This window comes from Lutra lutra, chromosome 5, assembly GCF_902655055.1.
Source record: "Lutra lutra chromosome 5, mLutLut1.2, whole genome shotgun sequence".
NCBI lineage: Eukaryota > Metazoa > Chordata > Mammalia > Carnivora > Mustelidae > Lutra > Lutra lutra.
In genome coordinates, this window is record NC_062282.1 from 78,521,213 (window position 1) to 78,545,011 (window position 23,799).

The 23,799-nt window shown below is 47.9% G+C and overlaps 1 protein-coding gene across 3 annotated transcripts in view; it reads left to right on the forward strand.

Annotated features, from left to right (window-relative positions):
- PSD2 (pleckstrin and Sec7 domain containing 2) overlaps positions 1–23,799 on the forward strand; it is a 124,560-nt gene that overhangs the window by 89,315 nt on the left and 11,446 nt on the right. For 2 of the 3 annotated variants that reach the window (XM_047730936.1, XM_047730935.1), the window contains exons 3-8: positions 2,740–3,201; positions 3,611–3,805; positions 6,595–6,675; positions 10,571–10,683; positions 11,419–11,479; positions 22,141–22,231. In XM_047730936.1, coding sequence (XP_047586892.1) covers positions 2,740–3,201; positions 3,611–3,805; positions 6,595–6,675; positions 10,571–10,683; positions 11,419–11,479; positions 22,141–22,231 — 1,003 coding nt within the window. The remainder of the gene's footprint in view (positions 1–2,739; positions 3,202–3,610; positions 3,806–6,594; positions 6,676–10,570; positions 10,684–11,418; positions 11,480–22,140; positions 22,232–23,799) is intronic. The other variant, XM_047730937.1, reaches the window with a different exon arrangement.

The following is a 23,799-nucleotide window of genomic DNA, read 5'->3' on the forward strand; positions in this document are numbered from 1 at the left end:
TTTCCTGGAGATGAAGATCTCCCAATTCTGTAACTGACCTCAAAAAAGTAGACTTTGTGGGTTAATCCCTGCCATCTGCCCCTCACTTGAGTGCCCTCTGGAGGTTCTACTAGGAATCTCACTTCAGTCCTACTTACTGCAGTTACAGTCCCATTTCTATTATCCTCAGTAGGAGGTGGAGAAACCTTCATGTCTTAGAGGTGCTAGTTGGATGGGGGTGGGTGGGAGGGGTGGGGAAGGGACAGGAAATGTCTAGAAGACCTCAGAGTGGGCTGAGAAAAGCAAAGTCTTAGTGTGGTACAGAAGGCTTAGTGTGTACAGTTGTGGGCCCTGGCCTGGACAAGCCAAGTATGCGTAGGTGGCATGCATGTGTCTGTCTGGCCTGTGCATTGTTGTGGGTATAGGAATGTATGAACACATGGATATGCATGGGTCTTTGTGGTTTCGTGTGTCGTGTGTCTGGGGGAGGTTGTGTGTGCCTGGCCTGTGCATCTGTGGGTACACACTTGGGTCGGCATGTCCAGGTCTAGGGCTGAGTGTGGCAAGCTTTGTGGATAGGAATGGAAGTACGTGAGGCTGGGTGCCTGCATGTACCAGGTATCCTGTGGCCGGGAGTGTTTCCATCCAGAAAGGTCCTAGGACAGCTACCTAGCTTGCAGTAGGGTGCACACAAGGGTCTGGGGCTTCTTGGAGCATACTGTTTGTGTTTATGTGGTGTATTTATTGGGGATGGCTGAAGGTAGGGGCAGATGGAAGTTTGGAGATTAGGCTAATGGTCTTCAAGCCTCTGTCAGGACCACCTCTCAGGTGTGCTCTGGTGCATGAGAGGGTGGGAGACAGTGGGATGGGGGAGACCATTCAGGCTCTGACCGTGAGATGAGAGCTCCCCCAAGGGCAGAGATCTGTATTATTCAGATGTCTCTGGAACCTAGCACAGGCCTAGCAGAGGTCCCTTTGCTGGGCAGGTGTCTGGCATCTGCTCTGGTAACCAGGGCAGTGACCCTTATGTTCCTTCCCTTCCTCCTGGAGGTCACCAGAGACAACTCTACCCCAGTTTACTGCCAGGTGTCCTGCTACTTCTTAGATTCCTGCCCCCCTCTCCACTTGCTTCTCCAGCAAGAGAAGGCCTAATGAGGCTGGGGTCTCAGTCTGCTGGAACCGGGCAGGGGGCAATGGGCTGGGACTCCAGTTCCTCTCTCAGGTCAGTATGCTTTTGCAGGGAACACAGTAGGACCACATCTCAGACTTGGGGTCCAAGGAGGTGTCTGAAGGGAGGGGGTATTTCCCAGTCCTCCAAATAGAGCTTGGACTCTCTGAGGCCGCAGGGGCTGGGAGAAGCAGTGTGTGGCTGATCCGCAGGGGGATGAGGGGTGTGCCACTTTGCAAAGGCGGACCTCGATGTATCTGAAATGGGCTGGACTCAGCCTGCTTCTTCCTTTGGGTCTCTTCTCCTCGTTGTCTCTATGTTCTGTCTCTCTCTCTGTCTCTTCCTCTCTTTTTCTCTTATTCTCAGTCTATTTCTTGTCTCTCTTATTTTTCTTCCTCTCTCTCTCTTTTTCTTCTTGTGGCTCTTTTGTTCCATCTCTCTTGATCTTGCTGTTTTTCAGTGTCTCCTCTTCCTTACCTGTCTTCCCTATGTATCTCCCCAGGGGGTAAGAATCCTCCTGGGATGCCTCAGTTTACCTCAGTGTGTTCTATTCTAGGTGCTGGGGATACTTCAGTGAACAGAACATACAAAATTCCTACTATGATGGAGCTCAGGGTCTGGGGGGGGATAGATAATAAATCGTGAAAGTAATAATTATATAGTATGTAGGAAGGGGGGGTAAGTGCTTTGGGAAAAAAATCAAGTAGGAAAAAAGGGCTGAGGTGTTTGGAGGTGGGTCCCAATTATAAAGAGGGTACTCAGGGCAGACCTCATGAAGAAAGGGGTGAGGAAGGAGGGCTTCAGCATGAGGGAAGAGCCCTGTGGCAGAGGAATTGCCAACCCAAAGGCCTCTCACAGGGACAGGACAAGGCCCTGCTGTGGCTTCGGCGCACTGGGAAGCCAGGGGGCTGATAAATGCCTGTAGGTTCACCCCGCCCGCAGTTCAGCAGGGTTTACTGAGCGCAGACTGTGTGCTGGCTATTCCCTGGCCTTGTGAGGGGTGGGACTGGGGAACAGATGGGAAATGCTGACAGGGGCTGGCAGCTAGGGAGGAGATACCCTGAACATGGAGGATGAGGAGAGGGGCCGGTGAGGTGGGTGATGTGCTCCTGCCTTCCTCAGTCTCTCTGAGGAGGTGACATTAAGGCCAAGCCTGAGAGTTACAGTGTGGTCGGATAAGCTGAGAGCCTCTCAGGCTGTGGGGATGGCAAAGTTTTGACCCAGCATGACCCTAGTTGTGATGGGGGATACCCACATGGCTCTGGGAAGCCTGGAGGCAGCAGCCCCTGGGCCACAGTGCAGGAAGAGGCCGCCCATTCATTCATTTAGACAAATAAATGATGCCTACTCTGGGCCAGAGACAGGGTGGGCACTGGGGAGGACCACGTCCATCGTTTTTCATTGCTGTACCTTAGCACGCAGCCCAGCATCTGGCATCTCATGCCCAGAAAGTCTGGGCTGAAAGAATAAACAGGACATCATCCATGCCCGAGCCTGCCCCTGTGGAGCTCCCAGACGTGGATGGGTGCCATCCTAGCCTGTGGAAAGGGAGGCCCCCTGGCAGCATGGTGACTGGTCCTTGTATCCCACAGGCCGGGTGGCCCGGGAGAGCCGGATGTGCGGGACGGCTTCAGTGCCACGTTTGAGAAGATCGTGGAGTCAGATCTGCTTCGGGGAACCCAGTACAGCAGCCTCGACTCCCTGGATGTGTTGAGCCTCACGGATGAGAGTGACAGTTGTGTCAGCTTTGAGGCCCCCCTAACACCCCTCATCCAGCAGCGGGCCCGTGATAGCCCAGAGCCAGGGGCCAGCTTGGGCACTGGGGACATGGGGCCTGAGGGGGACGTGGGAGCAGCTGGTGGTGATGGGGAGCTGGGCAGCCCCCTGCGATGCTCCATCTCCAGCAGCCGATCAGAGAACGTCCTGAGCCGCCTGTCTCGCACAGCTGTGCCCAATGGCTTCCATGAAGATGGACCCCGGGGTCCAGGTGGGGATGAGGAGGAGGAGGAGGAGGAGGAGGAGGAGGCCACAGACAAGTTGCTGAACTCAGCCAGGTGAGGCAGAGCCTACACTGGAAACTGGGAGAAACGTTAGGCAGATGGGGAAACTGAGACCCAGAGCAGGCACCGCAGATGAGGGCGAGCCAGTGCCCAGAGTGAACAAGCCCTTTCTATGGTTGTGGCATCCCAGACCTCCCACCCCGGTCCTCAGGTTCCCTGCTTCCCTCTTAAGCCTTTCTAGCCATGGTGGGGCCAGAGAGCTGTGATGTGTGGATTATGTAGCTTCTAGTGATTTCACTGCGGGGCTCTTCTAAAAGTCTGACTAGATTCCCTCCTGATACAGTGGAGTTCTGCCCCTGCTTTGGTACCTGGGTGGTTTTCAGAGGCCTGGGGAGACCTCCCAGCCTCTTCCCGGGGCTCTGACCCTGGTCCCCTTCTTTTTGTCCCCACCTTCCTTGTGCAGCAACCCTAGCCTAAAGGATGGCTTTTCAGACTCGGACTCAGAACTGAGCAGCTCGGAGGGGCTGGAGCCGGGCAGTACAGACCCACTGGCCAACGGGTGCCAGGGTGTCAGTGAGGCAGCTCGCCGGCTGGCCCGCCGCCTCTACCACCTCGAGGGCTTTCAGCGCTGTGACGTTGCCCGGCAGCTAGGCAAGAAGTGAGTTGTTTGCATACCCCCCACCCTGGGCAAACCTAGTGTCTTCCTCAGCCTGAAGGAGGTGTGGGTGACTATTGTCAAGGGTGTCTGGTGCTTGGGGTGTTCCCAATAGTCCCCAAGAGCTCCTCCTCCTGCTACTGTCCTCATTCCTGGCCTTGCCCTAAATCTGTTTCCTTTCTGGGCTGCCTGGGCAAAGGCCCATGCTCTCAGGGAGGGGAGGTGGTGGTGGGGCGGTCCCTTGGGGCTGGGGAGTACAATGTGGCCTGTGGTTATGGGACTGTGGTGGTGGTAGTGAGGACAGAGCAGCGGGGGGGGGGGGGGGGGCTGGGGAGAAGAGAACCTGGGCCTGGGCGGGGAGTGCTGGGGACCCAGGAACTGGGAGGGGGTTCCTGGCTCTCATTAAGCCCACTCTCATTCTGTTGGGACTGGCTAAGGGGGCTGAAGCCACCAAAGCACAACCCTGGCCCTGGGACTGGGGAAAGGGAACTAGCCACACGGGAGTGCTGGGGGCCGTGTGGGGATGGGGGGGACAGGCAGGGACTGAGGGAATCAGCAGACACACCCCATGTGTTTCTGACTTCAACATGGCCACCTGCCTTTGCCCTTCCTCCAGGGGGCCTCTTATCCCCACATTTAGGCTCTGAGATGGGGAGGCAGTCACAGCTCTCAAGTCAAAGGGGCAGTCCAGCCCCTAGGCCCCAAGTCGAAACTGACTGAAAAAGCTGAGGCCAGCTCTGCTTGGGATCCCCAACCCCCGTTCCCTCCTACCCCAGCCCCGCCCCCCCTTCCTCCTTTACCCTTCTTAGCCTCACCATTGCTCCTGCCTCCCAGCCCCAGCCCAGACATTACATCATGACTTTGAAGCCTCACCTCTCCTGCTGGACTGTGACCTCCACCTTCAACTTAATGATATTCTCCTGGAGCCTAGGTTATGTTTGATCTGCAGCCTTCTGTCCTTCAGCCCCTCCTCTACAAGAGTTTCCATCAGCACCTAACCTGCTTAAGTCTCTCCCATCTGAAAACAAAAATCCTTCCACAACTGCACTTCCTCCCCAGCTTCTTGGCAGTCAGAATTCTCAAGTTTTCTGCCCTAGGTGGCCTCAGTGCACTCCCCCTCTCCACATTCAACCCCCGGGGCAGGCTTCCTCTCCCACCATCTGCCTTCAGCTGACTTTCCAAGTCAGGGCCAAGTTAGCAGCCTTTGTCTTTGAGTTCAGGGGCTGCTACCTAGCCTCAGTTTATCCCTCCTCAACATTGCAGACATACCCCACTCCTTTCTTTTTCCTTCAGTACAATTTTTGTTTTGCAAATTTCAACCATATACAAAAACAGAGAAAATATATGAAATTTCCACATACCCATTACTCAGCTTCAAAGTTAACAACATCCCCCTTCCCCACCCCCGACCCATTTTGCTGGGATATTTTAAGACATATTTTAGACACTCTGTCATTTGATCCATAAATACTTCAGTATGTGTCTCTAACTGATGAAGATTTTTAAATATAATCATCATTCCATTATAATTTTTAACAAAACTAACCAACATTCCATAGAATGTCTAACATTTAGTCTTAGTTTAATATTTTGTCTCAGAAATGCTTCTTCATATCAGGATGCAAATGAGGTCCATGCTTTGCCTTTGGGCACCATGTCTCTTGAGTCTCTCTTTTTTTCCTCTTAAGTCTCTTAATAGGCTGCCAGGCTGCCTCCTTTTTCTAAGGCCATGTATCTGTAGAAGAAATGGAGCCATTTGTCAGGAAGAATTTTCCATGATTTGAATTTGGTGTCCCCATGGAGTTATGTCACGCTTTCTCTATTTCCCCAGTCCTAAGTCTCCTGTAAATGGAGGAAAGCTTGGGGCTTGTATAGGTTCAGGTGGAAATTTGTTCTCTTTTCTGACAAGAATTCATCTCTCCAATATTCTTGAAACTCTCCCTTGGCCTCCCAGACACTGCACCCTTGGCTCTCTCTGGCTGTGTTTCTCTGTTTCCTTCAGGGGCGCCCTCTCTCTCCTCAGTTGGCCTCCACCCTTAAGAGGGGCTTCCTCTGATCTCCGTCCTAGGTCTGCACCCTTCTCTCGCTTGGGGTCATCCCCTTTCTCCAACCATTAAGCAGCTGCCATCCAGCCCCACCTGATGTCCAGCTCTGGACACCTCCCCACAGCCCACCTCCTGGGGTCATGCGCTGCACCGTTCCATCACCTGTGGATTCTGCTTCGGAAATCTCACTCCTCCCCAAACTCTCTGTCTCTCTAGGAAGCAGCCCCTGCAGCCCCTGCAGCCCTTAGTGGTCTCCACTCAGCAGACAGTGTTCCACACACAGATCTAACCAACTCACTCAACCCCTCCCTTCTTCACCCCCTTCCTGAACACTACCCATCCTTCCCTTGGCTGTTGTGCCCCACTCCCTACCTCATCTCTTGCTGCCACTGCTCCTGCTCTCTGGCTCTGGCCACAGGGCCCTGCTGATAGCTACTTGGACTAGTGCAGTTTCCTTTACTGGGAACACTTCGCGTCATCCGTCTCCCTACTCCCTTCACCTCACTGGCTCTTACTTTCCTATAGGTCTGCTGTCTTCACAGAGACCTCATCTCCTTTAGGAAGCCTTCTTGACCCCCTCCAACCCAAGGATGGACTGTCATAGCCCAGCTGGCTGGCAGGGGAAAGGCAGCCTAGGGAAGGGCAGGTCGGGTGGGTGGCTCTGGGTCCCCCAAGGCTCACTGCCCATGTGCCTCCTATTGGTGGCTGTGCCCTGCTTCTAACGAACACCCCATGCTCTCCTGACAGCAATGAGTTCAGCAGGCTGGTGGCCGGGGAGTATCTCAGCTTCTTTGACTTCTCGGGTCTGACCCTGGACCGAGCGCTCAGGTCAGTGGGGCTGGGATTGGGGGGTATCCACATGGGACACAGGCCACACATCTGGATTCTCATGTAAGCTCTGTCATAAGCTTGCTGTGCAACCTTGGGTGAGTCTCTGGACCCTCCCAGGAAGGCTGTGGAGAAGGGGCCATGAGCACAACAGTACCCGGTAATTGGTGGATGGCTGAGCGTAGGAAGGTGGGAATGCCATCTTGAGGTTTCTGGAGCTGAAGGGCAAAGGACTTGCCAGTATTTGAGCACTTCCTCTTTGCCAGACAGGATGGGTCTTTCCACACGCTTTGGACTTCATCCTGACCACACCCCTGCAGCGTAGGTGTTAGGACTGCTGTTCACAAATGAGGAACCAGTCATTAGGTAAAGTGATTCCCCCTCTGTCCCTGAGGGAGGAGATCGCAAAAATGGGGTTTGATCTCAGGTCCTCTGGTGTTTGGATGCAGACAGTAGCCTTCAGGAGGGTCAGGTGCAGGCTCCAGGGGGTGGAGGGTAGGGAATAGAGGGCAGCTCAGTGTCCAGCAGGTCGACAGGCAGGGCCCACGGGGAGATAGCAGGCCACAGCCCTTGGGGCGTAGGGAGATTCGCAATCTCTGTGCTAAGTATGGGGTGGTCCCCAGATGGTAGATCTCACTGTGTCCCACATGTTTCCCACACTTAATAAAATGTATTTTCCATTCCTTTTTCTCTGCTTCACTTGGGATATTTTCTGTTGACCTGCTTTTAGTTCACTTACCCTTTTTTCTGTGTCTAATATGCTGTTAAATTCATTTATTGAATTTTTTACTTTTTATTATTATATTTTTCAGTTCTAGAATGTTCTTTCTTTCTTTTTTTAAAAGATTTTATTTATTTATCTGACAGAGAGAGACACAGTAAGAGAGGGAACACAAGCAGGGGGAATGGGAGAGGGAGAAGCAGGCTTCCAGCTGAGCAGGGAGCCCGATGTGGGACTCTGATCCCAGGACCCTGAGATCATGACCTGAGCTGAAGGGAGATGCTTAATGACTGAGCCACCCAGGAGCCCCTAAAATTTTCATTTTGTTAAATTATAAAAAAATAGATTCTAATTCTTGGGGGGGGATTTCTCATCTTTCCATTCATTTACTCCATCTTTCCCTCTCTTTTTGAACATACTAATCCTAGTTATTTCAAAGTCCTTATTTCAAAGCCTGCTCATCCCAATATCTGTATCATTGGAATCATCTCATCTGTTTCTTTTGTCTCTTGTTCTTCTCTTGGCATTCCATCATACATCCTGTCTCTCTGCACGCTCAGTAATTTTTTTTTTATGAGATGCTGTACATTTTGTATAAAATTAGAGAGGTTCTAGATAATTGTATTTTCCTCTAGCGAAAGTTTACCTTGTCCTTTGCTAGGCAGTTAGAGGTGGGGCAGGGGGTGTACTCTTAATCTGACCATGGCTGAGCTGAGGAAAGGCTGCACCAAAGTTTGGTAAACTCAGGGATCTCCCATCATAGGGTGGAGGCCCGCATGGCTTTCCACTAGAAGCCTAGTGTGTTCACTGGGGCCTCTCCCTTTGGTGGGTCCTGAATCCTAATTGTGTCTCCTCAATATGGGTAGAGTGTCAAAACAAAACAAAACAAACTCAGTCCTTCTACTTCTTAGAGGCTTTCTGCTTAGCTTCTTAGCATCCTGCCCCTCACATCTTCAGAATTTGGCAGACTTCTCAAAGGGAATATTGGCCGGATATTCACAACCCCTCAGGTCTCCAGATTTATGTCTTCAGCTCTCTGAAACCAAGTCTTCTGCCTCTTGCCTTTGCACATAATCAGCAATGGCCCCAAGGAAAAATTATCTGTAGATGAACCCCTCACCTCCATTCTCTCCTCTCTGGAAGTTTGGCCCAGTGGCTTCCTGAGAGCTTAAGAGAGATGTATTCTGTCTGGCTTCTCTCAGGTTCTCAGGGGAGGTATTGTGTGGCTGCAAGTTGCTCTGTCCTGAGCTGAGTCTGAAGTTTGCACTGGGATGAGGAAGAGTGGTGGGAGAAGATGTTTGGTGGGTCAGGTCACCATCAGAGGCCTGGGTGTTCTGCTGGAGAGCCTTGTATGCCAGCCCAGTAGATTGAGGATTAACTGCAAAGGCACTGGAAAGCCACAGAAGTTACTGGGTGTAAAAGCATTATTTTGGAGGTAATGCTGGCGGCCTTTGGTCTGGAGGCATGCAGGCTTTTGAAGAGGGTCTGGTGGGAGAGGATAGGCCTGAGGTGGGAGAGGATAGGTCTGAGGTGGACAGTGGGGCTAAAGGAAAGATTGGTGTGAGGGTCCTCTAGAAGATTGAGTAGAGAGATGGGTGAGGCCAAAGTGCAGGGGAGAGGGTAGGCAGTGGTGAGGTTGAGCCTGGGGGCCACCTGAGAGTTTGGTGGTGGCTGTGTCGGATTGGGGCTTGGGGAGGACCCCTGGTGAAAGAGTGTTTGGCCTGGGGAGTGGGAGGGATGGATGGCTTGTAGATAGGACAGGTCAAGGCTGGGATGGGGGATGGGTTTTAAAAAGTCCTAGCTGAGTGTGGTTAGAGGAGGAGGGGCAGAGCTGGGTGCCAGATGGGAGGAAGAGAACAGGGAACAGGAGAGACCGGGGGTGGGAGGAAGGGGAGACTAGATGACAGACAGCGTGTTTTGTATGGCAGTTGACTGCCTGGGATTGAAGAAGACCATGGCCTATAGTGTTGGATGCCTTGAGAGGCCTCAGAGGGTGAGGACTGGCCAAGATGTGCTCACAGGTCCCAGGGGGCCTCAGGAGCAGCACGAGAGAGCATAAAGCAAAGTGGGCTTTCCAGAAACGAAATGAACCATAGCAAAATTAGGAATGAACTAGTCTCAGGAACCCTGCACAGATAGAGGCTCAAATTTGCTCAGTTTGCAGTTTTTCTTCCTAAGAAGAGGGGTGCATAGGCCCCATCTCCCAGCCCCTGTGGTTTTGGGATCAACTCCCAGGGCCCCTGAAAGTCAGTGGCTTTTGAAGTGGGCCAGGAGAAGTGGGTAGAGGTGCCCAGTAGAGGAGGGAAGGTCCTTTCAGATAGCTTCAGCCTCCCCAGAGGCATGGAGCTGGAAAGGTGCCTGTCCTGGCCGGGGTGTGAATATGGTGTGGAAGGCGGATGGGGGTGAGGTTGGAGGGACAGGAGAGTGGTGGGAACATGTTCTGTGAAGGCCAGAACATGAGGAGCTTGGCTATTATCCTGAGTACTCTGGGGAGACAGTGACAGGTTTTAAGCAGGGATGAGTCTCAACTGCATGTGTGTTTAGAAAGGCTGCTCCGTGTCTTCAGGGGGAATGTATCAGAGAGGCACAGGGGTGCCCCAGTCTGGAGGCCACAGTGAGTGTGCTGGGTGTATGATGAGGGCAGAGGAGGAGGAGGGTTTGAGATCAAGGGTGAAGAACAAGTCACTGGCAGTTCAGACTTGGTGTGGGGGAAGGGTGAGGGAGGCCAAGGTGGGGCTTGGGGTTCAGCTGGTGGCACATCTGGTGAGGAACAGGAATAACTGAGGAGGAGGTGGGGTGGGGGGCGTGGGGGCGTGGGGGCAGGTGTGGCCCATGCAGGCCTCGTCAGAGAGGAGGCAGATAGAAGTGGGCGTTTATCCTGAAGCAGGCCCACGGCAGAACTGAGGGGCCTTTATTCCTCACAGTCTGTCCCCTGCCTGCTTCCTGGAAGGCATTGAGGGCTGAAATTCTAAAGCCCCAGCCTCACAATCCGGAAGCTGTCCTGGGGAAGGTGCCTGTGCACTGGAGCCCCAGCCCCCTCCGACGGGTTTATGTGGCGCGTGCGTGCGTGTGTGTGCATGCGTGGTGGTGGTGGCAGCGAGTTCTTCCGCGGGTGAGGATCCATACTGACTGAGGGACTCTAGAGGTCTCCAGCATCCTTAAATTGCCCTCCAGAACCTTCCTGAAGGCCTTCCCGCTGATGGGGGAGACGCAGGAGCGTGAGCGGGTCCTGACGCACTTCTCCCGCCGGTACCGCCAGTGCAACCCGGAGGACAGCACCTCGGAAGGTACGGCCGCCTGCCCTACCTGCTGCTCCGCGGGGCCCCGGCTTCCCCCCAACCCCGCCAACAGCCGCTTCTGTCCTGCTTGCTAAACACGGAACACAGGAACTATGGCACCTGGAATGAGGTCTGCTTGCTGGACAAGACACCTTCCGAATGTCTTGCCTATGGTCATTCTTCGTGCCTGGGAGTCTGCTGTCCTAGATTCGGGCCTGTGGTGTTCTGTTCTCCCCCGCCCCCCATCGCAGTGCTGATTGTTGGTGCGGTGGGAGTCCTGGGGTGGAGTCCTGGGGCGGGGCCCTCTTAGTCCACTGAGCGGCAGGACTTTCCCTGTGAATGGACCTGAGTCCCAGGACCTGGGGGATGAGGCCAGTTATTGGAGGAGACACAGACCATGGTAGGGACATAGTCCAGGACCCAGCGCCGCTCCTGGGTCTGAGTGTCAAGATGAGTTCGGTCATAGGAGGCAGGAGTCTGGCCTAGAACAGGCCCAGGGTGATCGGGGGCCCTCTGAGGGGAGGGGTTGGCCCTCACCTGGGGCAGGCAAGTGACTTTGGTGCTGTGGTGGGGGTGGGGCAGGGAGCATCCCATAGGTCCTGGGCCCTGAGATGCGTTTGGCTGCTAGCTGGCCTCTTCCTGTCTCCAAGGCCACCAGGTTGACTCTGTCCGGAGACAGTTGGGTGGCTGGGTTTGGTGAAGAACTGGGTCCTCACACTGAGGGTGCCACCATCTCTGATTTAGATGGGATCCATACACTCACCTGTGCTCTGATGCTGCTCAACACGGACCTGCATGGACATGTGAGTCTGGGAGGCAGGAAAGGGGCGTGTCTTCTCACTGACCCTCCCCACCATGTCCTGGGGCTCCACCTTTCTCCAGCCCCCTTCCTAACAGCTGCTTGCTGGCCATGGTTCTTTAAGCAGACCTGGGAGCTGGGCAACTTGGCTTCTAGACATGGCCCTGTCTCTATCTCTCTGAGATCTGCCTGTCCCCAAGCAGGACAATGAGAACAGCTGAGGCACAGGGGAATTAGGGTTTGCAGGATAAGATGTGCCCCCAATCTGTGTCCACTCCAGGCATTGCTAAAAGATCTCGTGCTCCTCCTACCCTTGTTCTGCAAGTCCGAATTTGACCCCGCTGCATTGTCTGGCCCCAGGCAGCCCCCACCCCTCAAATGGTAGGTTGCCCTCAAGGGGCATTCTTATCACACCGACCCACCACCAGGCAGTGACTGACAGGTGAGTGCCCCAGGCTATGAGGCTATGTTCTCTCAGCCCTGGGCTGGCTCAGTAACTCCTTCTTCTTTCCTCCATCTGCTCCCGGGACCCCCCTCTTTGGGCTCTCTTGCCCTCCTTCAGGTGGTAAGTGTAGCTGGCGGTGTGCATGCCTGTGAGCCCAGACCCCCCCATCTCCATGTTCCCTTCTGTGTTCCCCATCACTTCATCTGGCCTTACCAGTCGCTGCCCCATCATTGCTCACCTAATGGAGCTCAGAGTCCCTCTGTTGATTTGGGGATCTTTCATTAACTCTTGGGGACAAGAGGCCATCCAGTATCATTCTGGAGTTAAACAAGAAAGCCCAGGGCATAGAGTGGAAGAAAGAGCTAGGACACACCCAATTGCAGATCCTCCTCTTACCTCCACAGGGAAGCTCTGTGATGCTGGGAAAGACTCTGGGCCTCTCTGTGCCTCAGCTTATGCCCCTGTGAGGTGGGAATAATGATACTCTGACTAGTGTCCTGGGGAGAATGGAGAGAATTAATATGCACAGAACCAACTGTCAGGGTCTGGCACCTAGTGAGGATTTTATTATGAATAATGTCATTACATAAGAATGACAATGGTATTCATTACTTATATTAACATTTGAATGACGGAGAGCCCCCAAGGCCTAGCCTGCAGATCTGTGGAGGGTCACGAATATGAAGATTGCAGCCTGATGGCAGCCTGAGCAAGCTGGCTCAGGTGGGCACACTGGGGCACCTGGTCTGGGAAGGGTGAGAGCCTTGCTGACCTTGGCATAAAGAGCTGTCATGGGCTGGCAGCCTGAGCATGGTCATGGGCTGGCAGCCTGAGCATGGAACAGGAGAGAAGACAAGTATATTCCATGGGAATGTCACCAGAGCTAGTGCCTGTCAACCAGCTAATGCTCCCCCAGATGGCTCACTCTGTTCACGGAGAGCAAGTTTTGCTAGCACACCTTAGAAAGAGCACTAAAGATGCTGCATCCTTGGCTGAGCCTGCTCAGGGCAACCTCAGGACCCTGCCGTGCCAAGTTCTAGAAGGCCTGCTTATGGTTACAAATGGCAGTAGCCACTGTCCAGTGACTCCTTAGGCTGAGGAGTCCCCTAAGCTGGGTGGGCCTTCGTTGCCACTGGCCCACCTCAGTGCCAGTGGCTGAAGAGAAACACCACCCTCTTCCTGGTGCTCTTGTGGGTGGGTCAGGGTGGTGGTATCTACAGGCAGTAGACCTTGAGGATCCCCGTGTTCTCTCTTAAAGCACTATTGCAAAAGGATCAGGGGAAAGGGTTCTGGGCCAGAGTCCCCTGTACTTCCTCACATGACAGCTGTATGGCCTGGGGCAAGTTACTTACCTCACTAAATCTCTGATTCGCAGTGTATGCTTCCTGTGGCTTTAGGAGATGGCACTTAGCCTGGGGCCTGGCTGCAGTTCTGTGAGCTCTCCAGAGGCTCTCCACGGGAGCGGGAGCAGCTTCCCCTGCTTGGAGCTGTCCCCCTTACACTCCATGGTGGATGTGGGCATCTCGGGAAGGTGGGGCCTGCGAGGGCCCCAGAAACAGCTCCGGTTAGAGAGGGAATAAAACAGCTGGCAGAGGGGCTCAGTGCATGTTCTTCAGATGCACAATTTTCGTAGGTGTTTCATGTGGGCTTGTAAAGGAAGTCCATTCTGCAGCTGGTGCTTGTCATGTTCTGTATGTGTAGATAAGGTCAAACCTTTTAATTGTGTCATGCGAGTCCTGTACATTCTTAGTTATTTTTTTTATTGTGGTAAAGTACACATAACATACCATTTTAGCCATTTTGAAGTATGCAATTCAGTGGAATTAAATACATTCACATGGTGTGCAATCATCACCACTCTATACTTCCAGAACTTTTTCATCACCCCAAAAGCAACCCTGTGCCCATTAGCAGTCATACCCCATTCTCTTCTCCTTCCCGCCCCTGGCAACACTAATTTGCTTTCTTTTTCTTTGGATTTGCCTATTCTGTGTATTTCATTTGAATTCAGTCATACAATATGTGGCCTTTTGTGCCTGGTTTCTTTGACTTGCACTTGTTTTCAAGGTTCGTCCACTTTCTAGCATGTGTCAATACTTCATTCTTTTTAGGACCAGATAACCTTCCACTTCATGATATACCAGTTTGTTTATCCGTTTACCTGCCGATGGATATTTGGGTTGTTCCACCTTCTGGGTATTGTGATTCATGCTGCTGTGAACATTTGTGTACAATTGTTGTTGTTGTTTGAACACTTGTTTTCAATTCCTAGGAATAGACTAGCTCCCTCACATGCAAATTCTGTGCTTAACTTTTTGAGGAATTGTGAAAATGTTTTCCATGGTGGCTGAGCCATTTTAAATTCCCGCCGCCAGTGTGTGAGAGTTTTAGTTTCTCCACATCCTCATTAACACTGCCTTTCCTGGGCGCGTCTGGTGGCTCAGTCGTTGGGTGTCTGCCTTAAGTCAGGGTCAGGGGTCCTGGGATCAAGCCCCACATCAGGCTCCCTGCTTCTCCCTCACTCACTCCCCCTGCTTGTGTTCCCTCTCTCACTGTCTCTCTCTGTCAAATAAATAAAATCTTTAAAACAAACAAACAGAAAACCCCACTCCTTTTCATTTTTAGGGATCAGCATCCTAGTGGGTATGAGGAGGTATCTCATTGTGGTTTCCATCTGCATTCCCCTGATGACTAGAGATGCTAGAACATCTTTTCATGTTTTTGTTGGACATCTTTACAACTTCTTTGGAGAAATGTCTACTTGAGTAACTTGCCCTTTTTTTTTTTGGATTTTAAAAAATTTAACAGTTATAGTAAAAAAAAATTTGATTTGTGGTGAAATATGAATAGCATAAAAGTTACCATCTTATGTAGTTTAGTTCCATAGTGTTAAGTATATCACATTGCTCTGCAACTAACCTCCAGAATTTTATTATCTCCCCAAACTGAAACTCTCTACATAATAAACAACACCCACCCTCTCTACCTTGTGCTTGACAACTACCGTTCCACTTGATGCTTCTGTGAATTTGGCTACTCTAGATTCCTCAAACAAGAGGAGTCATAGAGAATTTATATTTTTGTGACTGATAGATGCCACTTAGCATAATGTCCTCGTGGTTCATCCATGTTGTAGCCTGTGACAGAATTTCTTTCCTTTTTAAGGCTGAATAATACTCCATTGTCTGTATGTATCACATTTTGTTTATCCTTTTGTCTGCTTATGGACACTTGGATTGCTCCCACCTTTTGGCTTCTGTGAATAATACTGCTATGGACATATGGATGTGTGGGTATTTCTTTGAGGCCCTGCTTTAAATTCCTTTTGGGTATATGCCCAGGAGTGGTATTGATGGATCATATGCTAATATCATTTTTCACTTTCTGAAAAACAGCCGTACTCTTTTCCAAAGTGACTGAGCCTTTTTATGTTCCCACCAGCACTGTACCAGTTTTCAATTTCTCTACATCCTTGCCAGCACTTGTTTTCTGTGTTTTGATAGTAGCCATCTTAATATCTCCTTGTGGTTTTGATTTGCCTTTCCCAAATGGTTAGTGATGTTGAGTGTCTTTTCATGTGCTTATTGATCATTTGTGTATCTTTGGAGAAATGTCTATTTAAATCCTTAGCGGCACCTGGGTGGCTCAGTTGGTTAGGCCTCTGACTCTTGGTTTTGGCTCAGGTCGTGATCTCAGGGTTGTAAGATCAAACCCTGTGGGGAGTTGATTGATATTCTCTCCCTCTCCCTCTGCCCTTTCCCCTACCCCCCACCCATGTGCTTTCTCTCGCAAATAAATAAATAAAATCCTTAATCCTTTGCTCATTTTTATTTTTTATTTTTCAAAGATTTGATTTAAAAATATTTTTATTTAAGAGTTTTTTTTAAGAACACACGCGCATGTGGGAGTGCAGTTGGGTGAAGAGGCTGGGGAAGACAGGGGAAGAGAGAGAGAATCCTAAGCAGGCTCTACACTCAGTACAGAGCCTAATGGGAGGCTTAATCTCATGACCCTGAGATCATGACCTTAGCCGAAATCAAGAGTCCTACACTTAACCAACTGAACCACCCAGGTGCCCTTTAAAGATTTTATTTTATTTTATTTTTAATGATTTTATTTATTTGACAGAGAGAGACACATCAAGAGAAGGAACACAAGCAGGGGGAATGGGAGAGGGAGAAGCAGGCTTCCCGCTGAGCAGGGAGCCCGATGCGGGCCTTGATCCCAGGACCCTGGGACCATGACCCAAGCTGAAGTCAGACCTTTAATGACTGAGCCACCCAGGCGCCCCTGAAGATTTTATTTTATTTTATTTTTTTTAAGATTTTTTAAAAATTTATTTATTTGACAGACAGAGATCACAAGTAGGCAGAGAGGCAGGCAGAGAGAGAGAGAGAGGAGGAAGCAGGCTCCCCGCTGAGCAGAGAGCCTGACATGGGGCTTGATCCCAGGAACCTGGGATCATGACCTGAGCTGAAGGCAGAGGCTTTAACCCACTGAGCCACCCAGGCGCCCCTGAAGATTTTATTTTTAAGTGATCTCCACACCCATCATGGGGCTTGAACTCACAACCCCGAGATCCGGAGTCAAAGGTTCCACCAACTGAGCTAGGCAAGTGCCCCAAAGGATTTGTTCATTGTTATTGCATTGTTTGTGTTTTTGTTGTTGAGTTTATATATTCTGGTTATGGTACTCTTATCAGATACATGGTTAGCAGAAATTTACCCGTTCTTTGGGTTGTCTTTTTACTTTCTTGATATATCTTTTGATGCAGAAGTTTTTAATTTTTTTTTGTTTGTTTTTGTTTTTGTTTTTGTTTTTTTAGAGAGAGAGATCACAAGTAGGCAGAGAGGCAGGCAGAGAGAGAGGGAAGCAGGCTCCCTGCTGAGCAGAGAGCCCGATGCGGGGCTCGATCCCAGGACTCTGAGATCATGACCTGAGCTGAAGGCAGAGGCTTTAACCCACTGAGCCACCCAGGCACCCCCAGAAGTTTTTAATTTTTATGAAATCCAATTTCTCTGTTCTTTTTTTCCTTTTTGCTTGTACTTTTGGTGTCATTTAAGAAACCATTGCCAAATCCAAGGTTATGAAAATTTACTCCTATGTTTTCTTCTAAGAGTTTTATGGTGTTGACTGTTATGTTTTGATCTTTGATCCATTTTGAATTAATTTTTTTATATGGAGTAAGGTAAGGGTCCAGTTTCATCCTTTTGCTGTGGATGTCCAATTGTCCCAGCACCATTTGTTCAAGAGACCATTCTTTCTTCATTAGATGGTCTTGGTCATATTAATTGACCACAATATTACAATATATAAATATATCAAAGTAACACACTATATACCTTAAACAGATGCAGTGTTTTATGTCAGATTTTTCAGTAAAAACCAGTTGATTGGCCAAAGATGTATGGCTTTATTTAGGGACTCTTAATTTAGTGTCATTGATCTATATGTCTATATTTATGCCAGTGCTGCACTGTCTTGATAACGTAGGACTCTAGTAAGTTTTGGTATTAGGAAGTATGAGTCTTCTAACTTTGTTCTTTTCCAAGATTCTTTTGGGTATTGGGAACCCTTACAATTATATACGCATTTGAGTATAAGGTTTTACAGTTCTACAAAAAAGGCCATTAGGATTCTGATAGGGATTGTATTGAATCTATACATTGGTTTGGTTAGTATTACCATTGTAGCTAGATTAAGTCTTCCAGTCCTTGAATACCAGAGGTCTTTCTGTTTATTTAAGTCTTTAATTTCTTTTAGCAATCTTTTGTAGTTATCAGTATACAAGTCTTTTTATCTCCTTGGTTAAATTTATTTCTAAGTGTTTAATTCTTTCTGATGTTACTGTAAATGAAATTGTTTTCTTAATTTCAGTTTGTGATTATTCTTTACTTAACATTGATTTTTATGTGCTGATTTTGTATTCTGCAACTTTGCTGAATGTGTTCATTTTTTGGTTGTGTCCTTTAGGATTTTCTGTATACAAGGTCATGTCATCTATGAACAGAGATAGTTTTACTTCTTTCTAATTTGGATGCCTTTTACTAATTTTGCTTGCCTAATTGCTCTGACCAGAACTTCTAGTACAATGTAGAGAACTGGGGAAAGTGGGCATTCTTGCTTTTTCCTAATCTCAGGGGGAAAGCTTTCAGTCTTTCATCATTTAGTTTGATGTTAACTGTGAATTTTCATAAATGCCTTTTATCATACTGAGGAAGTTCTCTTCTATTCCTAGTTTGTTCAGTGTTTTATTTTTATTTTTATCATGAAAGGAGTGTTGAATTTTGTGAAATGTTTTTTTCTGCATCAATTGAGATGAACATGTGGCTTTCCTCCCCACCCTTCATTCTATTAATGTAGTGTATTACATTGTTAGATTTCTCTTTGTTGAATCACACTTGCATTACTGGGATACATTCCATTTGCTCGTGGTATATAATCCTTTCAAAATACTGCTGGATTCCGTTTACTAGTATTTTGTTGAGGGTTTTTGCATTTATATTTCTGGGGGATATTGTTATGTAGTTTTCTTGTTATCTTTTTCTGGTTTTGTTATCAAGGTAACGTTGGCCTTATAGAAGGAGTTAGGAAGTTTTCCTTCTTCGTGAATTATTTGGTTGAGTTTGAGGAGTATTGGTGTTAATTGTTCTTTAAATATTTGGTAAAGTTTACTACTGAAGTCATCTAGTTTTTGGCTTTTCTTTTGTGAAGTTTTTGTGATTATTGGTTCAATCTTTTTACTTTTTTTTTTAAAGTTCTTATTTATTTATTTGAGAATGAGAGAGAGAGAATGAGAGCATGAGCAGGGCAGGGTGAGAGGCAGAGGAAAAAGCAAACTCCCTGCTGAGCAGGGAACCTGATGCGGGGCTCGGTCCCTGGACTCTGAAATCATGACCTGAGCAGAAGGCAGATGATTAACCTACTTAGCCACCCAGGTGTCCTTCAATCTTTTTACTTCTTATAGATCTATTCAGATTTTCTATTTCTGCTTGAGCACTTTTAATAGTTTGTGTGTTTTTAGAATTCATCCATTTTATCTAATTGTTGTTAATGAATTGTTTAGTATTTTTGTTCTTCTGTTACTGAGAGAGCAGTGTTAAAATTTCCAACCAAGATTGTGAATGTATCTTTCTTTTTTTGGTTCTGACAATTTTTGTCTTTTATTTTTTGAGACTATGTTATTAGATGCATACACATTTCAGATGCTTATATCATCTGGCCTTCTTATTACTATGAAATGTCTCTTTTCATCTCTAGTAAGGCTTCCTGTCTTCAAGTCTATTTTCTCAGATATTAGTGTGGTTATACTGGAGTTCTTTTGTTTAGTGTTTGCATGTATATCTCTTTCCACCCTTTGTTTTTAAGTTTTCTGTCTCCTTATATTTAAAAGGTATGTCTTTTATGATACACTTTAAAAAAAATCAAATCTGATAATCTTTGCCTCTTAATTTGGCCATTTTTTAAAAAAGATTTTATTTATTTATTTGAGAGAGAGAGATAGCAGGAGCACAAGCCAAGGGAGTGAGAGAAGGAGAAGCAGGCTCCCCTGCAGAGCAGGGAGCCTGACACAGGGCTCCATCCCAGGATCCTGGGATCATGACCTGAGCCGAAGGCAGACATGTGACGACTGAGCCACCTAGGTGTCCCATTAATTTGACCATTTAATGAATTACTAATATAATTAAATTTAAACCTACCAGGATACAACTTGTTTTCTCTGACTTAACATTCTCTGTTCCTTTTCTTCTCCTTTCTTGCCTACTTTTGGATTTAGTTTGGATTTAAGCATTTTTTAGAATTCCCTTTTATCCCTTTAGCCTGTTAGTTGTTCATTCTTTAAGATTTCTTTTTGTTGTTTTCAGTGCACCCTAACTTATTAATGTATTTTTTCCAGTTCCTGGGCAATAAAATCACCATAAAAGAGTTTAACTCCATTTCTCCCTCTTAACTTGTATGTTACTATTGCCCTCTTAACTTGTATATTACTGTTGTCACCTTTTAAACTATTCTCTATACTTTATTTCCCCGGAAAACTAACTAATTAACTAACTTCCTTCCTTCCTTTATTCTTATTCCTATTCTTATTCTTCTGTAGACTCCATGCTCAATATGGAGCCCAACACAATCTTAAGACCTTGAACTCACAACCCTGAGATCAAGACCTGAGCCGAGATCCAGAGTCACTCAACCGTTTGAGCTACTCAGGTGCCCTTCCCCAGAAAACTTTCTTATCATGTCATTGTTTTATATAATCAGTATTCATTTGGATGTAGCCATCCTTTTTGTTACTCTTCATTCCTTTCTGCTTCTTCATGCTTCCATCTGGGATAATTTTCCTTCTGCCAGAAAAATCCCTTTAATATTTCCTTTCTTAATTTCAACATTTGTATTGCAGTCTGACTGGGGTGTTTCCCCAGGGCCCCTCGTCCTTGGTGGGCTCTGAATTCCCATTTTTGTTCCTCAGTCCTGCTGACTGTTGAGTTGCTCACCCTTTTTGGCCCCTGCTTGTGAACCAGCAAATGCTTCAGGTAGGAAAGCTTCTCCTTATGGGGCTCATATCTCCATGCTTCCCTTCTTGCAGGATCTTTACCCTTGAAGTTCCCACTGCTCTTACATTTCTTTAGTGCCTTCACCCAGAAGTTTTGATATTTTGACCAGCACTTGTTTCAGTTAGGAACATTCATTTGCAGCAAGATAGCCCGTCATTTCTGGGATTGAAAATCTTGCCTGGTTATTTTTTTTTTTATTTTGAACTCCTGAGGTGGCTGCGGAAAGTTCAGTGTGCGGAACCCAGACATTATTGCCTCATATCCCTCTATTATGAATGCACACATAAGTGGCGGCATATGAAAATACATATATGTATGTATAAAATATCCACATAAATATATGAAATATACTATATCACAGCGCAGGTAGGATGTCTCCTTAACCTTTTGGAAAGGTGTAAAAAATTCTTGCTTGTCAGCTACTTATAAAGCCTTATATCCTTGTTTCCTGGATTATTTTCTGTGGTATGTGAATGTCCACATGATGTTAATAGATTCTCCTTGTTAAAATGCTGACAAGGTCAATGAATTTGAGAGGCTGTACATGGAATCCTTCCTTTGGAGACTCTCAATGCACACAATCACAATCACAAATCTGAAACGTAAATAAACTTATTTTATTATGAAGTCTCTTTGTGGAGCCAATACCTATTCCCATCTGTAGTTAGGTCTTGGAAAATAGTGTCTTATAGCCAACCTAAATCCACAAACTCCTATACCAGTAAGTATCCTGTGTTCAAGGGTCTTTGTCTTCACAAAGGTAAAGTGCCATTCAGTGTGTCCTCAGACATGGATATTGCAAGAATCTGAAAGTATGCACATCAGGTGTTGGGTTTGGAGGGCTGGAGCCCCTCTGCTATTCAGTGGTTTAAAAAATTCAGAATTTGGGGTGCAGTCATTTATAGCTCTTTGTCTTTTTGTGCCTTCTGGAGTGAGGCCATCTGCTCGGGTTCCCTCGGTCCCAGCCCAGCTCAGCATGGGGTACCCATGTGTATTGGTGGAAGTTGATTTTTGATTCTCTTAAGACAAACCTCTCCCTCACTTCACCTACCTCTTGGAGGTCTTGCCGCCCCTCTGTACAGGTGAGAGGGTGAGACAATTGTGACGGAATACACAGAGCTTCTGCTCAGCAGCCAAGAGGCCTGGGTTCAAGTCCTGGTGCTGTGTGACCTTGGGAGAGTTAACCATGGAGTAGCGGGTGAGAGCATGGGCTTTGGTGTCAGACACACTCAGCCCTTCCACTTCCTTGCTGTGTGATCATGGGCACATCACTTCACCTTCCTACATCTCAGTTTCCTTACCTGTCAAATGGGGATAATAGTAACACCCACCTCACTTTCTCCTTGTTATGAAAAGGAAATAAAATAATGCATGTCAAGTACAATACCTGAAACATTCTAGGCACCTGGCAGATGTCATCTGTTATGTTATTTAATTCAACCTGATTCCATCTGGGTTTGAGGAAAACTCCCAACTTCTCATTGAGAATCACATAGAATCTTGAAAGTGAAAAAGAGTTTTGTGAATTCTTGGACACAAAGGGAATTCTAGGCAGTATTTTTCATTACTACCCTTGATGCTCCTTCATCACTTTTGGCTGGGCAGGGCAGGGTGTGGGGATCATACCTGCCTCCAACCCTGTTCTCAGGCAGAACCATTTCTCCGTTACAGAACATTGGCAAAAAGATGTCCTGCCAGCAATTCATTGCCAACTTGGACCAGCTCAATGATGGCCAAGACTTTGCCAAAGACCTGCTGAAGGTAAAAGCTGTTAAGGGTTCCTATCCCCTGAAATGTACCTGGAGCAGGTGGGGAGGAGAGAGGTCTCTGCTCTACTACATCCTGACAGTCTAGATTTAAAAAAAACCAAAAACCAAAAAACCCTCTAGATCGGGGGCACATGGGTCATTCAGTTGGTTAGGTGTCTGATTCTTGATTTCAGCTTAGGTCATGATCTCAGGGCCGTGAGATTGAGCCCCGCTTTGGGCTCCACACTCAGCAAGGAGACTGCCTAAGATTCTCTCTCTCCCTTTCCTCTTGCCCCTCCCTTCCTCAAATAAATACATAAATCTTTATTTTTATTTTTTTTAAAGATTTTATTTATTTATTTGACAGAGATCACAAGTAGGCAGAGAGGCAGGCAGAGAAGGAGAGAGGAGGAAGCAGGCTCACTGCCGAGCAGAGAGCCCGATGTGGGGCTTGATCCCAGGACCCTGAGATCATGACCTGAGCTGAAGGCAGAGGCTTTAAACCACTGAGCCACCCAGGCGCCCCAATACATAAATCTTTAAAAAAAAAGTTATCTCTACACTGAACATGGGACTCGAACTCATGACCCCAAGATCAAGAGTCACATGTCCTACTGACTGAGCCAGCCAGGCCCTTCCGAAAGTCTACGTTTTTAATACTGGGGTCAGGGCCACCATGACTTTGGGATAGAGTTAGTGACCATCCAGTTCAACATTTGACTGTTACCTGTTCCCTGAGTTAGAGAGAGGAGTACACTTTATGAGATTTGTTTTAACACTCCATTCTCTTCATTGCTGTCACAGTAACCCTCAAAGCTACCAACAGTTGTCATAGCTGCCACTGCCGTCACCACTACCTTTATCTCCACCACCACCATCACTACAAATGTCATTGTCATCACCACAGGGAAAAACGCACTCATTTCCCCAACATCACCAGGAATTAAGGGATTCTAGTTTTCCCCTAAAGCTGAAGCCCACGGTGGAACTCTGGCCTTTTAGGCCTGGTCAGTTCTCTGCCTTGGAGGAAGAGGAGCAGGTTTTTTAGGGGGTAAATGAGGAGTTCAGTTTTATTTTTTATTTTTATTTTTTAAAGATTTATTTAAGAGAGAGAGTGCGAGAGTGAGCAGGAAGAGGGGCAGAAGGAGAGGGAAAGAGAATCTTTTTTTTTTTAATTTTTTAAAAATTTATTTGACAGAGATCACAAGTAGGCAGAGAGGCAAGCAGAGAGAGAGGAAGGGAAGCAGGCTCCCTGCTGAGCAGAGAGCCCTATGTGGGGCTCTATCCCAGGACCCTGGGATCATGACCTGAGCCGAAGGCAGAGGCTTTAACCCACTGAGCCACCCAGGTGTCCTGGAGAGAGAGAATCTTAAGCAGGCTCCACACCCAGCACAGAGCCTGGTGCAGGGTTTGATCTTATCACCCTGAGATCATGACTTGAGCTGATATCAAGAGTCAGATACTCAACTGACTGAGCCACCCAGGTGTCCTGATGAATTCAGTTTCAGATAGTGGGTTTGAAGGATATGATGATACCAGGAAGGAAGTTGGATAGTGGGTCTGGAGGCCAAAAAATAGGAC